This window comes from Calypte anna, chromosome 1, assembly GCF_003957555.1.
Source record: "Calypte anna isolate BGI_N300 chromosome 1, bCalAnn1_v1.p, whole genome shotgun sequence".
Lineage (NCBI taxonomy): Eukaryota > Metazoa > Chordata > Aves > Apodiformes > Trochilidae > Calypte > Calypte anna.
The window spans coordinates 167072889-167091463 of NC_044244.1; the positions used below are offsets into that span (position 1 = coordinate 167072889).

Genomic DNA, 18575 nt, shown 5'->3' on the forward strand with positions numbered 1-18575 from the left:
AAACCCCTGTGTCACTACAGGGAAGCACTTGTTCTCTTCCCCAGTCCACCTCCCCATCTCCTCTCTCCTATTATCAGCTCTGGAGCTCACCTACTTGAGTTGTGCCCATTCAGCTGAGTCCAGCAGAGAACTGGTGACTTTCCTGCTGAGTTAGTTTTCTGCTGTTCTAATGTGTGTAACTGGCTCAGCAGAAGATGAGACAAACCTGCTACAAAAGACTTGCAGAAGGTATAGGACAGGAGTATGAGAAAGAAATAGGGCAGGTGGCAGCAAAGCCTCTGCACAACTCAGGAATTGTTGTACGGATTCACGTGCTACATGATCTGAGGCCCTGTCCCAGACAGCTCTGAGATTTCTTTACCACCTTCAGGAGAAATAATATGGAGAGTACAGGATGACTTTTAGCCTTTCATTATTTTACCTGTATTCCTCACAAAACAAATACATTCAAGCTTGATCTAAAACATCTTTTGCCCCCAACACGTCTTGCAGTATAACCAAATAACCAGTGCTTGGTGGGGATGTGTGTGGACATTAGGGCTGATCATATGTATAGGTGACTGGGTAAAAGAGAATTGACATCAGCTGTGGGACAAGGTCCTTGTCTTTTTGGGTCAGTGTATTCCACCTGTCACATATTTGACAGTTCTCATTTCTACCTTGTGCCCATTGTTGTTCATCCTGCTCGTGCTCTTTGCGTCATACCCTCGTATCATCTTGTTCCCTACTTTTTAACTTTGCTCTCCATCTGTGTCACTATGGTTTTCAAAAAGGATTGTTTTTAGCTACTTTTATTAGCAGAAAGAAAAACAGAGGAAGACCATAAGAACAGGGGAAGCTGAAGAATAAATAACGATTGAACTTCAACATGAGAACTTCTTTTGATCCTCTCGAAAAATAAATAAATGCATCCATATCAGCCAGTAAGGAGAGGTGAACCAGACTGTTAGATACAGACAGTTTATTGTCTAGACAGAATATTGTTTTTCTCATTTTGTATCTTGCAGGAGCAATGACAACATGTCTCAAGATGTCAAGAAGTTTCAGAGAGGTTTTTTTCCTTCCCTCTCCCCATTCTCAACTCCTCTATTTAACTCCTAAGTATTCTCATCAACACACGAATGTAATCATAGCTCCTGACACATATGCATGGAATAACACCTCATGTCTGTTTTCAGTATGACTGGCTGAAACTAAATGTGACAGAGTCTTCCTCAATGGGTATTTAACAGAACCAGTATTTTAGCTGCTCAGAGAGCTTTTATTTTAAAAGCTGTGAGAAAGAGGCAGGGCAACAGCAATATATGATGTATAAACATCAGGTTAACCTGATTTCAGGACAAGCATTAATATTTTTCTCCCAAGAAAGAGGAAAGCTCTCCTTTGCAGAATGCCCTCGGGTCACCCTCTGTGAGGAATAGTCCCAGTGCCTCGTGTGTGTGTTCACAGCTCTCACAGATCCAGCCGAGCAACAGCCACAGGCAGATGCCAGCAATGGTGATGGTGATGGGTCTCCCAGCAGTGGCTGAAGCAGCGTGGGCACCACATACAAAGCCACAGCCTCACTGCAAGCGTTCCTCAAGCAGCTCAAGGCGGGCGGCTGCCCCTCCGTGCTGCTCCGTGCCCATGGTGGCTTCGCAGCCCTGTGCAGAGACAACCAGCCCTGTGTTTTGGTGAGATTCCCTCCCTGCAGCTGGCCCTGGTACTCGCTGTACCCTCTCCCCGGCACCGAGCCAGTACAAACACCCCCTCCTGGACCACAAACACTTCGGGTCAGCAAACCAAAATCGGACAGGAAAAAGATGCCATGAGAGGAGGTGACGCTCCGAAGACGAGGGGCGATCCTCCCCACTTGTGGTAGCGGTGAAATGTTGAAGGGACTCAACCTGTCGGCAAGCCCCAGCCTCCGGACAAGCATCCCTGCGGGTTTGCGGGCCCTGCCTCTGACCCGCACCTGCACCGCCCGGCCGGGACCCCGCGGCAGGCAGGGCAGGGCAGGGCAGGGCAGGGCAGGGCAGGGCAGGGCAGGGCAGGGCAGGGCAGGGCAGGGCAGGGCAGGGCAGGGCAGGGCAGGGCAGGGCAGGGCCGATCCGAGCCGGGCCGGGCCGCGGTGCCACCTCCCCCTCCCGCCTCCTCCGCCTCAGCCCCCAGCCCGGGCGGGCTATAAGAGGCGGTGGCGGCGGCGCCGGGCCGCCCATGCTGGCGGTGGGAGGTAGGGGTGGCAGCGGTGTTGGCTGCGGGACACCTCCGCCCGCCGCCGCCGCCATGAAGTCGCCTCAGGCCCAGCGGCCGGCGGGTCAAGGTGGGCGCGGCGGGGGCGCGGTGGGACCCTTCCCCCTTTTCTCTCCGCGGTGTCGGAACGCCGGGTGGGTGTGGGGCGGGCTGGTTTCCCCTCAGAGGGCGGGAGTCCGGGGGGGGGGGGCGGGCAGCAGCGCCTGGCGAGCCCTGCGAGCCCTGACGCTCCTGTCGCCGCCCGGCAGCGCTGGGGGGGGACGGCGGCGGGGGCTTGGCGGAGGCGCTGGGGGAGTTCGACGAGGTGCTGGCGGAGTTCTCCCGCCCCGCCGGCCGGCGCCGCTTCCACTACGGAGAGCACCTGGAGCGCATGAAGCGGCGGAGCAGCGCCAGCGACGGCAGCGGCCTCAGCGATGCCGAGAGTGAGTGTCCATCTGTCCGTCCCCGGGAGGGAGGTGGGGGGTGGGACAGGACCTAAAGCGGGTGTTAAACCAGCGTGTCCCCCTCCTTGAGAGAGGCAGGGACGCGTCAACAGAAAGACCGAGCTTTTAATTAAATAACCAAACGAACAATAATACCACCACCACCATTTTTTAGTTTACTTTTTGGGTTAGAAGTCGCAAAGGTGCGAAGTTTGTCGCCGCTGGGTTTATACTCCTGGTGCTGAAGAGCAGAGGAGGGAGGGAGAGAGGCGCTGGCGGGAAACCTCCCCGAAGTCACCTCCAGAGCTGATAAAGCTGAAAAACTCCCTGCAGATAAAAAAGGTCAAGCTGCTGGGATACAGCCCGGCGTCTTAATAATTAATAATAATAATAAAAAAGTGTTTCTTGACTTAACAGGGACTGCTCCTTGTATTTCGGTAGCTGAAGTATCAGCTGAGAGAGTGTGAACTAAAGCACGCTTTCCAGAAGAGACTGAGGCTCAAACAGGTTTCTGGTTTTTAACACTGCTTCGGAGGTGATAATAATTTTAAGCTGACTTGCACCAGTGTATACGGGATGTATACGAATTGAGTGTGTAGAACGTAGCACAAGAAGGGTGGGAAGCAGACACTGACTGCTTTGAGCAGGAAAACACAGAGCTGGGATTTTTTCTAGTTAAGTTGGAAAAAAGTTTTAACCCTCTTATTTTTTTGGTAGTCAGCAAGAAAAAAACACCTTTCCTCTTCTGTATAATGGTGAGGTACCCATAAACTGCTGTTCTCCATGGGAGCAGCAGATTGAAGGGCTACTTTGTCAGAAGTAAGTTCTGCTGAAAAGAAGCTATACCAATTTTTTTTTTTTTTTAGTTCCTGAACTGTAGTGGCAGTTGTAAGAAGCTTGTCTGTTTTTCAGTTACTTAAAATTGTTCCTTTGATTTCTGTTGTGCATCTCTATCAGTTTAGCAACTTAAATATGCAATTCTGTTGATGTAGTGCTAAAACATTAATGTAATCTTCCTAATGCTAAAACTGTGATAGCACAGATTCTCATTATCAGAGCACTTTATTCCATCATCATGGATAGGATTAATTTCATTTTATTGGCATTTCATTTAACTGCCCTGAACTTGGATGCCTTGCCTTAGAGGTATGGGGGTTTTTTTGTAGTCAGTGGAGGTACATGGATCCATATGCTCGTCTGTTGTTTCATAATGTAGAGGGTAAATTACTGCCTACAAGTAACTCTTTCTTGCTGAGGAAAGTCTAGAAATGGGTGCCTGTTTCAGGCTGATGGCATCCTTTTGGATGGCTGAGGGTATGTAAGGTGAATTCTTCCTTCACTGAGTCAAGCTGATGAAATGCATGGGCTGTGTGGTAATTCTGTTAGTAACTGCAGCAGTACTACAGCTCTGGTGTTACTATTTTTTATGCAGTCTTCATTATTGTAATACATTAACCTCTCACACATATTTTAACCACAAATGAAACACTTAAATGGAGAGTGAAGATTCTGTGGTGAAATGATTTACAAGAGAAAAAAACCCACAACAACACAAAGTGGGATCAAGAGCTCACTCTTCTTGTATGGATAAAGACAGCTGTAGTTGCTTAGCATATCTTCTGTGGTTCAGAAGACTTGATCAGTGCTTAATATAGCTGGTTTAGGATAGACAGAAGGAACATTTTGAGGAATATATTCTGACAGGGCAGGGGGCTTGGGGAGAAACAGTGTGCTCATGCAAATTGGCAGACCAGGTCTTTAGGAAGATCTGGGAAATAAAAGTAGGTGTCAGAAATCTGCACCGATTTAGGCTGAAGACATTAAAAGCATAGGAGGATAAACAGGGGCTGATGGCTCTACACAAAGTCTTCAGGGGTCTTTTATGAGGAACTTGCTGAGTTCCCAGTTCTCATCCTGTGCTGGGCTTCCTCCCTTGGTTCCTCCCTTCCATCATGCCAAGAGGGGCTCTGAAGAAATCAGAAGTCACTGTCTGCTAGGAACTGGCATATATTGGACAAAAAGGTGCAGTAAGAGTGACCTGTTGCATCCAACAGTGTCAGGTGTGTGAGGATATGTTTAAGGGAAGGCAAACAAAGTTGGCTGGCTTGTTTCTCAGAACAGACACTATAAATCTTGTCTTCCTAAAGACATAATTCAATGCAGACAACTTATTTTGAGTGACAGTAGGACTGGAGAGGAGTTGCTGGTTTATAGAAATGTCCTTTTATAAAACAGGCTCCAGTGTCTGATGTAATACAGCTACACTCCACCTATTTTAAGAGCAGAATGCCTATTCAGGCTCTTTCTCAAGTTTTTTTTCTCCCCCTGGGTTCACATTTCCTCTGTAGTGCAAGTGTAGTGCTGAATTCGTGACCTTGCTATTCCCATGGTAGTGCTTAGGTTGCACATCACCACAGGACCAAGGAGAAACTGGGCTGAAAGAGCAAATTCTGACAAACTGAATCTGTAGCAGTGCAAAAGAAGTTCCAACATTATCTGCAGACAATTTAAATTATCCTCTTGTTCATGATGGCCATGTCTTTGCAAAATCTTGTTATCTATCTAGTGCAAGACTGCTCCAAGTACACTTTGTCATGTATGGACAGAAGAGTTCAGACTGTTGTATTTTAGTGCTCTCTTCTCTGTTGCTTAAGTTAATCCTCCTAACTGATGTGGTATGGCTGAAGTTTGGGTGTATTTCTCTTACAGCCACTCCTGCAGTGATATCTTTTGAAGCTAGGGTAGGACTGTATGGGGAGGTAACATTTTAAACTGTTTTAACTGTTTCAGGGCCCCCAAGCAGACTGAATCAGTGTTAAATTAATCATTATGGGAAGCTGATAATACACACCAAGAGGTCTTACTCAAAGGATACTTTTTAGGAGGGTGAGGGAAGTCATTCCTGGGGTTTTGGTTGTGAGGATGAACCCACTTAAAAGAAATATTTGCAAGAGATCTTTGGCTGTAGTAGATCCTGCAAATACTACTTCTAACCTTAAAATCTCTTGGGGGGGACAGCTCTAAAAGTACTAAATGAAATTCTTGGATTGCATATTTCACACTCTTAAGAAAAAAATAAGAGTTTGAAGAGGCTACTGTGGAAATTCAGCATGATAGAATTTGGCTCTCCCACATCTTGTTCTGTTAATTGACCAAATGATCTTTGGACAAGGTCTGTCTTGGCTGTGGTTAATTATATATAACACAGTGGACTCTAAACCTTGTAGTAATGAAAAGCTTGCATGTGCAGATGTTCATGGTGATCTTAGTGCTTGGCCCACAAGTATAACATTAACTGCAACAGCTGATTGGATCAGAGCTGGAAATCATGATGGATCTGGAGTCACTCCAACAGACATTCTTGAGTTTCTGGACTGTGAGTGAATACCAGTTATTTTTCATCTTCATGTATTATATGTTATTAATCATCCTGAAACCTCTAAGTTGAGGGATATATTAACTCTATTTACACCATATATTGGTTGAGAGAAGAATGGGATTTGTGTTTAAGAGGGATGTGCTGCCCAAACCACTAGGGTAGATGCAGCTAGGTTAGAGAGAACATTCACTTTTGTGTGTTGCAGTAATCTCACAAAGAAAAGTACAGACTTGCCTGTGTAAGTTGTATGTCCACTCAGTGCATTCTGCTGGTACAGTATGTGGCAGGGTCTGGACAATCTTCCAATCTTAGGCTTAGGATAATAAATACAAAATTGGACTTCATGAGAGGTTAAAAGGGAACCACTTTAACATTTCTTGTGCCAAAGCTGTAACAACTCCAGAAAGCTAAATGATAATCTGTTGTTATGCTCTCAGAAACTTCCAGCTCCAGATGAGTTTTCTTGAGACAGGTTCAGCTCCCAGCCTCTCCAGTAAAAGCATTGCAAAATGAACATATCAATTCAACTCCTGCTCTCATACAAGCCTGTGGTGTATATTTATAGTTATTTTTAGGAGTATGTAAATGCTTTCTGACAAATACCTCTGAGCTTTTAAACACAACAAAAGACCCTGAACTAGATCTAGATCTAGAACTCTACATTTTATCATTTCAAAATCAAGCATGTGCAGGTTTACTAAGGGGCTGCACTCCAGGAACCCAGTGCCTGGTGTAGTGCAAGCATTCATAGTTAGATGCCATGGGTCTCTCTGTGTGGTTGTGCTAATGCTGTCACTATTTAGAGATGAAGCATCAGCCACTGTTTATACTGCAGCACTCATCTTAAAAAGCCCATTTATGCTTGCAGTTGTGCAATGTGTGTTTACAGAGGAGGTACAGGAAAAGGAAACAAAAATGATTGAAAATGTAAAATAGTTTCCAAATGACTAAATAGACTGGGACTGTCAGCCCAAAGGAGAGATGACTTGGGTGGGGACAAGCTAATCTTCCAGAAAACACTGAGTGACATTAGGAAAGTCCTCACCCAGTATGAGGAAACCAAATTAAATCAGCATGCTTCAAAGAAATAAGAGGAGCTATTTTTTCCCATGGTGTGAAATGTATTGCCTAGAGGCAGCATGGATGTTAAAAGTTTATACACTCAAAAAATAACTAGCTGAAATCATGATGGGAGGGATTTGGGCATCAGGGACTGCTGAGCCTACAGATGCTACTGCTGTCTGAGACAAGAGCAACCTGTGCTAAAACTTGGTGGAGTTTATCTTGAAATGATGAGTGTATGGCTGCAGCACCCTTAGACTCTTCTGCTCTGAGAGGTAGAATTGTGGGGTAACTGGACTTTTGGTCTTACTAACAAATCCCAGTCTTAAAAGATGAAGAGGAGAACATTTCATAGGAGTGGATTGCTTCTCTGAGCTTCTAATGGTCTATCTCTAAGAAGAAGGCAGTACAATATTTATAATTAAAAAAAAAAAAAAAAGAGCAAGGCTCTTATGGAGAAAATAGCCTTTTATTAAATTATCTGAGAAATAATGTTTTATTAAATTACTGCTACACTCAAGAGAAAGAAAACCCAGAAGTTTCAGGTACAGAGGCTCCTCTCCAGGTATTTTATTGAGAAATATGCTTTTTCATAAGATTCCCCATTTTTTGCCTTCAGCATACCTGTTTCTCTTGCACTGTACAAGGGAAGCAAACATTATAAAGACAGGCTGAGGAAGTTGGGGTTGTTCAGCTCAGAGGTGACCTTATAGCAGCTTTCCAATACCTGAAGGGGGCCTACAAGAAAGCTGGGGTGGGACTTTCTGCATGAGTGTGTAGCAAGAGGACAAGGAATAATGTCTAAACCTTGAAGAGGGGAGATTTAGGTTAGAATTTGGAAAACATTCTTTCCCATGAGGGTGGTGAGACACTGGAACAGGTTTCCCACAAGGAAGTTGTGGCTGCCCCCTCCCTGGAAGTGTTCAAGGCCAGGTTGGATGGGGCTTTGAGCAACCTGGTCTGGTGGGAGGTGTTCCTGAGCATGCAGGGGGTTTGGAACTAGATGGGTCTCTAAGGTCCCTTCCAACCCAAACCACTCTATGATTAGTAAAGGGGAAGGTTTGGAGTTGGAATCACTGCCTTACAGATAGCAAGTGTGGTGGGTGAGTGGAAAGTTGTGTATATAATGAGAAGTCATGTACATCTGAATTTCTGAAATCCCTTCCTTGGGACTGGGTGGCTTGAAGTCTTTTAACTCATGAAGCCAAGGCATGTCAGTAGTGAAAAGTGTGATTTTTGTGTCAGTGTTGGAACAGATGTTTGTTAGTTAGACAAAAAACTCCATAAAAACCAAGTGGTGCAGCCAAATGTAACTGTGATTATGATAAAAGTAAACGCTCTCCTTGAGGGCTGCAAAAAAACAAGCATCATAAATATTCCTCACTTCTATTGCTGGCATTAGAAATTCCTGATTTTTATCTTTTTTATTTTTTTCTCAGCTACACTTTGTTCTGGCTAAGAATGAGTTATGCAGTCTGTTCATTAAATGCTGAACTATTGTTTTATAATAAATTCATGGCTTGTAGGGACTTGAGTAGAATTTTAAAGCATCTTTCTAAAAACTTTAGGGATGTGATTTTATAAATTTTTATTTATTTTCTTCTAAAATCTGCCCTACTGAAAACTGCAGTAAAAATTTTACTGACTCCAGTGCTCTTCAAAATTGTGTCCTGAGCTATGCTACTAGAAAGAACATAATATTTAAAAAATCAGACAGCTGAACTTTTCCGTTTCTGTTTTCAAATTAAAAGTTTGAGATTTTCCTCCTTCTGTTAATTACTACTCAGAACCTTTCAATTGCTCATTTTACGGGGACATTCTATATTTACATGGTATTGCTGTAGTGTTTCTTTGTGGTTTAGCCACGTACAGGAACAGCAAAGGTCAATACTAACTACAGATTACTTTGCCAAAGTAAAATACATCCCCATTTATTCCAACCCCCTAATTTTGCAGCTATTGGCTTAGTTTAACTCATGTAAGTCAGATCAGTAGCTCAAATCTAAGATTTTTAAGGGTGTTTTTGTTTTGTTATTTTGAGGTTTTTTGGGTTTTTTAAGGTATTTTTAACGTGGCTGAAGAGGCATGTATGTGTACAAGTAGTAGAGTCAAAATACAAAGTGAGAAATAAGTGATGAATTACAGATAAACTTGGATCACAGTGTGAGAGAGGAGGGATGAGGATGGGCAGCAGTGATGAGAGATCCTTGGCATCAGCCTCTGGTTATTGGGCTGCAGGGGATGTTGTGTTTGTGTGGCAGTGGAAATTTTCCAAGGGCCATTATTGGAGGTGAATGTGTAAAACTTGGCTGTGGCAGCTACTGGGGAGCAAGGACTAAAATGTTCTTTTCCCAGAGCTTTCTGCCCTACAGCCACATTTTGCCAAAGCAGATAGTTTTGTGTGATAGATAGTGCAAGTATTTAGTTTTTTAAACACTAGATTGTTTTCAGCAGTTAACATTGCCTTGACAGTGGAATCAATGCATTCCTCTTTCCATCTTTCTGCTGCTTGGTGGCACCTCTAAGCCCCAGCCAGTGCAGTGGGCTCTTTGCTTTTTGAGAAAGATAAATATTGGTATATTTTCCTAAAGCTATTAATATTACAACCCATCGGAGGATATCAATGTTTTGTGAAAACATTTCACCTCTTGAAACTGGAAGAAAAAACATTCAGGTATTTAAAGCAAAAGTTAAGTCTTATTTTCTCTCTGCCCACTTGGAAATAAATCCCCAGCATAAGATGTGTGTTGATATAAAACAACACTTTTGGGTTTGAGTATGTAGTGATGTGAGCACTAAGTACTTTCAACTGCTCATACAAGAAGTATGTAGACAAAACCACACAAAAAGAAAAAAAAAAAAAATCAAAGATGACTGCTAGCTCAGATGTGTACATGGATAGAAATAAAAATAATTGTGTGGATGGTTTGTGGCCAATTTAAATGGCTTGTTAAAGCTTTCATAACTTCAGTTGCCCTCAAGAGCATTCACAAAAAGAACTGTTATTCCTGCAAATATGTAAGAGAACTGGAGCTTTGGATTTGGTGTGCAAGAAGGATTGGTTTGCAATATGAATTCTCAGCATCACTACATTTGATTTCTGGATAGTATTAGCAGCACAGACTCAACATTAAAAGTACACTCAGTTTTGTCGGTTTTCTTTGTTATTTTTTGTTCAGCTAGATCCAAAACCTTTACTGTATGAAACAATTTGAAAGTTCTTGTTCTGCTCTGTACAAATACATGGCATAGACAGTGTTTTATTTGGTCTGTTCTGTCAGTGTTTCAGTGCCTTGTGCTCTTGGCTACAGGAGTCTGTGGGAGGTGCTTCAAGTTATTTGGCTTTTTTGTGGTGGTAGGTGGTTTGTCCTGAACAGCTAGAATTTTCCATTCTAAGTTTCTTGGTCATGAGGCTTTGCATCTTGGCTGAAAAGAAATGTAGTTTTAGTAGAAAGTTGGTCTGTAAACTAGTATCAGGAGGAAAAGTTTAATACCATTAGCTGTTACTTTCAACCCAGTGCTGTACAGGGTTCATGTGACATGGTACAAATTGTCAGATTTTCCCTTCCTTAAGTTATTTTTTAGGAACTACTTTTTAAAATAGCTTTTTTTGGTTTTCTTTTTCCTGATTTTGTATCTAAATTTATCTCAATTCTGCATTGCAGCCATCGAATCTTATATCTGAAATTGCTAAGGTTTAGAAAGGAAGCCCTTGAGTGTGAAGGTAAAGAAGTTGCTATAAAGAGCAAGCATGAGGGAGCGTGCCCCTTGTATTCCTTGTTTCTAAACAAGAAATACCAACTGGTGGCTGATCTGGGCAAGCAGTAGTCCCAGCTATCATCCCCGCCATCCCTCATGTTTGCACAGCGTGAGGGTGCAAGGTCGTGTCTGCATTTCTTGGAATGGGATCCAAGCTGATTGCAGAGCAAACTGTGGAAGGTGCAGTACTGTAATGGGGCAGCATCCATGTCAGGGAGCAAAAACACTCCAGGATGCACCTTCTGACACAAACCTCTTCAGTGTGGATTGCAACAGAGGTAGGCTTGGAAGTTAGGTTGGAATAACTGGAAAGAGTCAGCCTAGGGCTGAGGAAAATCTAAGCTTAGTAGATGCAGTTTTCCTCTCTGGTTTGTCTCTCTATCTGGATACTCCTATGGAAGGGGGTTTTATGGTGGTAAAGACTGCAGGTTAGAGGACATGAGGTGTAGACACACACTCTTCTTCCCAAAGGTGGGGTAACTTATGGTTGAAGAGTAGTCAGCTGGGGAAGCATCTCTCCATTTGTTATCTGCAAACATTGTGTTTGTGAAGGTGTGGGTGTGTGGATCTTGACAATCTGTGATCCTGCCCTCTCCTCCTAATTCAGCAAGACACCCTTAATTTCACTAAGGCAGTTGTCTCCTGATGTAGCATTTGGAACAAGGTGTCCAAGGGAGTTGACAGTTCTGACTTGGATGGATTAATGCTGCAGTGCAACCACCTTCTGGGTTGGGGTTCCCAGGTCAAAATGCTGTATTTGCTGCAGGTTGGCAAAATTGTCAGCTTTGGTGGCAAGCAATAGTAGTCACCCCCCCCCTATAATAAGGCATACATTTATTTCCTAGTAAGGGTGCCAGATAGATGGAGATGATTGCCAGGTTCACATTACAATGGTTTCTTTTTGTGGAACTACAGTTTTCAGGTCACTGGCTCAAAACTGCAGGAACCAGCAGTTTTAGTGTCTCTAACACAATGAGAGTTCCTCCTTCCAGCAGAGCCATGACTAATACTCTGTGTGAGCTGTGCATTGTGGAACTCTTTGCATAAAAAAAAAAAAAAAAAAAAAAAGAAACAAGATACAGATCATTCTTAGAAACTTGAAACTTAAGGCCTTGTCTAAAATGCAAAAAAATCAGAACACTATTGGAAGCTTTCCCATTGCTTTCCATGGTACATAAAAAAAAAATATTTCTTTGAAAGACCACCTAAAGTAAGATGGCAGAACATGTTGTGTACTGATTCACTGCTTGGTTAGCTGATGGGAGTTACTGAATAAAAGAAAGTTAAAAGGTGACATAGAGCTAGAACATGAGACTTAAAGCAGCAGAATATGGAGATATGAGTGTTTGAGCACAGCACTGAATATATTTTCTATTCTGGGGGACTGTCCTTGTGCTGGACCTCCTTATTCAGCTTTTTAAACAGCTTTTCTAAAAATCAGGTAACCAGAATTTCCCAGAATGTCATGATTCATGCAGGTCATACCAGGCTTAATTTAGTGGACGTGGGATAATTGTCTTTCCTGTAATATTTTCAAAATTATGCTGACTGCAGGAAAAGCTGATGCTTTCCTTACTGGTGGGTAGAGGACTGAGCCTAGGAGTGCTTGTTTTTTAACAGTAGGTGTGGGAACAACATCCTTCACACAGTAGATGCTTTATTTGTCCTTTTGGCTTTAAAGTCTGTAAATTTCAGTTCTGCAGATGTTGAAGCCCATGTAGGAAATACCCCGTTTATCTCTTTAATTCTACTAGTTCATCTTTACAATGCCACTTTTTCTACAGGTGCAGACTCACTCTACAGAAATAGTTTCAGCCTCAGTGATGAAAAGCTTAACTCTCCAACTGCATCTACTCCAAGCTTGCCATCTCCATCTGTAACCCCATGTAAAGGTAAACTTGATATAAAATGTTGGCATTTCTTTGTAATTCTCAAACTCTATAGGCTTCTTTCTACGAACCACATGCATGCATTGACTTTTTTTTTTCCCCCTAAACTACAGCAAAACTATGATTTACTGTTAATCACACTACAAATTCAAATATTCTCTCCCTGATTATAAGCAGCAATAGCACACTGCATCCACACTTCTTTGCAGGTGACCTGGCAATTCCTTTGTGTTTGAAACACCAAGCAAAAGAAAATTACATGTTTTGAGCTGATGATAAATCACAATGCTACTTACAGAACACTACTTAAGAATTGTGTTACTTCTTACTGAAGCAACTATTTAGTTTGTGTCCCACCTATATAGAGAAATACTTACCTTGAATACAGGGGTGCAGACTCCTGCAAAGCCACATGCTGCCATTCAGGTTAATGCAATTTATTTGGATCCATGTAGACTTTGCACTGCAGATACAACCCATGTACTAGTAATTCCTCCTTTGTAGCTATGCTGTTTCAAAGTGACTTCTGTCTTGCTTCTGATCTAACTCCCCAGGAGGTCATTTCCTTCAGGTGAACTTAGATAAACTCTGGAGCAAACACACCAATAAGTGTACTTCTGTTACAACTAGTTTTATAAGGTGCATTCTCAAGAGCTTTTCATGCCTTTATGTCTTTTCAACAGTGAACAGTAACAAAAAAAAAAAAAAAAAAAGAGAGAGCAAAAAAAACCAAAAACCCACACCAAAGCCCAAGTTAAATGTTTTCTTTCTAGTTAACATGATACTAGGGAGAAATAATAATTAACAATAAATTAAAAATGGCAAAAGGAATTCAATTAAAATGGCAGGAAATACTTGGCAAGGAATTACGGTAAAAGTCAAGATGCTCTTCCTGATGAGAAGACAAAAAGACAGAAATAGAGTTGGAACTGGCTTGGACTAGACCACAGAAATGAGACATGGAAGCCACTTGCAGTAAAAACTAGATTGAATGGAACTAGTGGTGTTCCTAGGAGTGGAAATTTAGGTGGATGTTTGGGTCCAGAGCTAAGTGGACAGAGTTTGATTAGGGCCACATACAATAAGCAAGACTCCCACAGTAGCAAGGAGTTAGTTAGGGTAATTAGTTGACAAACAGCTTTTTTCTCTGCTTCAACCTCTGTTTTTTTAAGGAAACTAAGCAGAGGATTGCTTTGCTTCTATCAAATCATAGAATCATAGATTTGGCTGGGTTGGAAGGGATCTCAGAGATCATCAAGTCCAACCCTTGATCCTCTAAATGGAATATTCTAAAAAAAAAACCCTAAACATTCTAAAAAGCAGGATTTCAATTTAGTCTCCCCCGTTTTCTAAGAATGAATTGGGATATTGCAGCAGTCCCGTTGAGCTTTCCTGAAAATAATCCACAGCATATTTGATACCACTGAATGTGATTTGGGGGATTATGTGGTTCCATTGTGTCTTTTGGCCAGAGAAATATGTCGTGCCTAAGCAGTATTGACTCTTTCTTCCAGCAAAGCTTGGAGACACAAAAGAACTGGAAGACTTCATTGCTGACCTTGACAGGACACTAGCAAGTAAGTGGACTTTTTTTTTAGTAAGATGCATCTCACTTGATACTGTCAAAGAGTAATCAAAGCCAACGTATGAGAAGGAGGGGGAAAGGGTATCAATAGTTTCATGTAATGTGGCTTCTTTAGTTTGCTAGTCCTGTGGATCATTATGTGTGTAATTAGTTAAAACAGACCAAATTCTGATCTTTGGTGGTGTGTTCATGGCATGCAATTTAGCCTGTGTGACAAAGGCTCTGATGAATCTCTATGCCCACCTCAGAGGCAGCTTCAGTTCACCTGTCCTTGACAAGGGTATAAGTGAAGTAGGCATCACTTTTCTTATATATTTAAAACTCAGCTAAAAAACCTGGGGGTTTGTTTCTTCATTATAAAGCAAAGTAACTGGAGGAGTAACCATAGGTGAGGGAAATCTTTTATTTTAGAATTTGCTTTGTTAGAGATTCAGGGAGCAGGTATCTGTATCTGTTGATTTAGATAAACTGTCAAAATTCTGTTAATTCTTGTCTTTACGAGGAATGGAGGTTAGATCCCTTTTATGTCACTATCCAGAAATTGTATTTTCCAGTTATGATACTAGGTTTTTCATTATGACTGTAAAAGAAAAACAATAGAAGCAAAAATACACCATCCTGTTCCCAACCATCTACACTGCTGCTTCTTGTTGCTTTTTTCCTGTCCTATTATGGACACTATACTGTGAGAGGCTTTTTGTATGGAACCAGGCTACAGAGCCCCAGACAAAAAAATTCAGGACCAGACCTAAATAGCAGCATGAACAAAACCCCAATAAACTGTGAGCTGAGCGTTTCTTATATTCATTAGGTATTTCCCCTCCCTGTAATTCCTGAAGCCTTGGCCACCTGCTGGACTTCAGAGAGCTTCCTGCTTCCCTGTTTTCTTACTTGTGTATTAATCCTCATTTCACTTCTCATACTTAAAATGTATTTCTAGTTTCCTGACTTCTGGCATAGAGGTAGGCTTGAGGTGACTCCATCTTCAACACTGACACTTAGTGGACTGCTCTTCTGAAAAACTGAGTTTTTGAGGGTTTGTGTAGAACTACAAAATCCCAAACCAGCAAATCGATAGGTTGCTGTATATCAGCAGACTCTTAAGGGGCTGCCTACAGTACCCAGGCTTCATTGTGCCCTTCCAAGACACATCACAGGTGAGGGCAGGGATTGCCACCTGCTTCTCTGGTTTTTGGTTGTGGTTGTTTTGAGTTTGTTTTTATCCCAACTAAGGAAATCTCTAGTGGTTTCAGCAAAGTCTCATTTATACAGGGTCACTTGTCTTACAGTGTTACACTGTCTTTACTGTACAGGAAAATTCTGAGTAAAAAGTCTAATTTTAATCTGATATTTATCGTCACATTTTTGAGGAGTTGTGGCTGTATGCTTGAGGTCACACAGGATTTTGTACAGATGCCTTTTCAAGCCTGATGCACGCATTAAAACAATAAAACAGCAATCACCTGAAGTTTTACATGCTAACCTTTTGGTTCTGGTGTTAATTAAAAGAAAAAAAGACAGAATTTTGGCCTGTCTGGTGGTCTAGCAAGCTACACAAAGACAGTGTCTGGTGTGTCAGCAACATGCAGTCTTATTTAGTACAGAATTTAATGGTTTTTCTTGTTTTCTATTTCCAGGTATGTAAAATGAATCTTTGGCATTGTGCTTTTCTATGAGTGTCCTCTGAAGGATAAGTGACATCAGTCACTGAGAGCTGCTGCCCCTGTCTGATATCCATCTTCTGAACATAACCTTTGTAAATAACTGGCAACATCAGTTCTGTTATTTTGCAGCAGATGGAATAAGATAACTTAAGTGTTACAGCTGTATTTTGCTTTTAAATATAGCTTGAATTTTAATTTAAAGTTGCTTTTATGAAAGTATATTTGTAATTTTATATAGTTGAGAACTTCTAATGCTTTTTTTCCATTATAATATATTTTTGTATGCAAATAAACCCTGAACTGGAATCCAGATGTCTAAAAGCTTCATATGAATATGTGAACCCTGAAACCCAAGTGCAAATTATGCTTTTATTGAAAATATTAACATCAAGCCTGAAAATATCTGACAGGGTATTTCCTGTAAAGCAAAATGTGTTATCCTGGCTTTCATGTGGAACTTCATATTCTTTTTTTTCAAATTGCTAAAATAAGAGAATTTTGTACTGTGTAAAATTAATACCATCAGGAAAATAATAAAATCAGTCAAACTGTTACTTCAGATTTGCTTTAATATAAACGAAATAATACTGTCTTAGTAGAGGTTTGAACAATACTACCCCTTTCAAACCCCATGTAGCAGCTAGCTTTAAAATTACTTCCCTTTATAGGTGGAGTCTTAATTGGGAGGTCAGACATTTAGGCCCAGGGGTTTAAAGTTATGGAGATTCTGTAGCACCAAGACAATACTTAAGTGTCTGGACATTTTTGATACCAGACCCTTGGGTCCAAACCAGTCTTACCACTCTGAAAAGACTTCCTGGCCACCAGTGTTATGCTGAAAAGGGTGGAAGGTGACCCTGATTCTTTCCATATGCATTAGGCACTGGAGATGTCATTATGTGAGGTCTCCAGCTGCTGCAGGCATTACACTTGGCTCTGCTGTCTGAGCTGCTGATGAGATTGCTCTCTAATTTGGTCAGATCAAGTGAGCTGCATTTGTTTGAGCTCCAGGTCTTCCTTTGACCAAAACAGGCTACTGAGCAGCTGGATGAATGCTTTAAATCTTGTGCACCCTTTCTGTGTTAGCACAGGATGCCTGTGCCCATGTTCCAGCTATCAGCCACTTGTGAGAGGGAACCAAGAGGGTGGATTTGGATCAAACTTCTGCAATTTGGAGAAAATCTGCTGTGTATTTGCTAGCTGGAGGAGGGTGCAAATCCATTTCCTTGCTTTAGATTTTCTAAAAGTTCACCAAAAAAATGGGTGGTATTAAACATCATGATTTTTTTCCAGCTTTATTCATTGGTAAGAAAATGAAAATCTGAACTGGGTATATTTTAATCAACCTGAAACAACGGCAAGGTGGCTTGTGTGGGTGTTATCTTTCTTTTTGGTGAAATGGACAATGTAAGATGGAAAAGTATTTTCCGAAAGAGTAGAAATTTCCTTCAGGGTTTTCTACAGCAGATTCAGGTGGTACTTGAGTAGAAATAGAGTTGAACCCATTGTGGAGGGAGAAGTTCCTTGTGGCTTTAGGTGAACTGCCAAGGAAGGTGGGATGGCTCAAGTCTGAAACAGTGATGTGCTGCTGCATGCTCTGGGACCTTTCCAGAGGCTCCTGCACAGCAGGAAACCCACTTTGAGAAGCAAGGGTAGGCTTTGAAATTTGACTGCTACTGTTCTATGAACACACAAGGGGAAGTCCTCCTTTTGGCTGCTTCTGAATCTGAGAGGGGTGCCTGGCTTTTTCGTGCTGGTTGCAGGTGCACTTTGCTGTGCAAAGCCAGGGAGCAGGATTCCCTTGGCTTGTGTAGGACTTGCTGGTGCATAGAGAGGGAGAAGGACCTCACCGAAGGGGAAAGGACCCAGGAGAGGAGAAATGAGCTCCTGCTTTTGTGCTGGGAAATGTCATCAGTACAAGGGATGTTTCTAAAGCTGCTTGAATTGCAGCCTTAGCAGTTTGGGATGGGTTTCTGCATTCTAGCTCTGGTACAGAGTGAAGGATGGAATGGTTTTGAATGGTAGATGTTACCTTCCCAAAGGCAGAATACCCAGCACAGTGTGTGTAAAAACAAGCCATGAGTTTCAGAGGAGGCCATCCCAAGAAATCATAGAATCATAGAATTGGCTGGGTTGGAAGGGACCTCAGAGATCATCGAGTCCAACCCTTGAACCACCGTTGCGGTTGCTAGACCATGGCACTGAGTGCCACATCCAGTCTTTTTTTAAATATCTCCAGGGACGGAGAATCCACCACTTCAGTGGGCAGCCCATTCCAATGACGGATCACTCTTTCCGTAAAGAAATTCTTTCTAATATCTAACCTAAACTTCCCCTGGCACAACTTAAGTCCATGCCCTCTTGTCTTGTTGAAAGTCGTTTGGTAAAAGAGCCCAACCCCCACCTGGCTACCCCCTCCTTTCAGGTAGTTGTAGAGAGCGATGAGGTCTCCCCTGAGCCGCCTCTTCTTTAGGCTGAACAACCCCAGTTCTCTCAGCCTCTCCTCGTAGGGTCTATGCTCGAGTCCCTTCACCAGCCTGGTTGCCCTCCTTTGGACCTGCTCCAGGACCTCGATATCCTTCC

At 42.3% G+C, this 18575-nt stretch overlaps 1 protein-coding gene across 1 annotated transcript; it reads left to right on the forward strand.

Moving 5' to 3' along the window:
- Positions 1 to 2198: 2198 nt before the first annotated feature.
- Positions 2199 to 16544, forward strand: RGCC (regulator of cell cycle). The gene is made up of 5 exons (XM_030460704.1): positions 2199 to 2302; positions 2481 to 2654; positions 12639 to 12746; positions 14258 to 14320; positions 15966 to 16544. Exons 1-5 carry the CDS (start codon positions 2266 to 2268, stop codon positions 15971 to 15973), a joined length of 390 nt encoding a protein of 129 aa, XP_030316564.1. The 5' UTR covers positions 2199 to 2265; the 3' UTR covers positions 15974 to 16544.
- The last annotated feature ends 2031 nt before the right edge of the window (positions 16545 to 18575 follow it).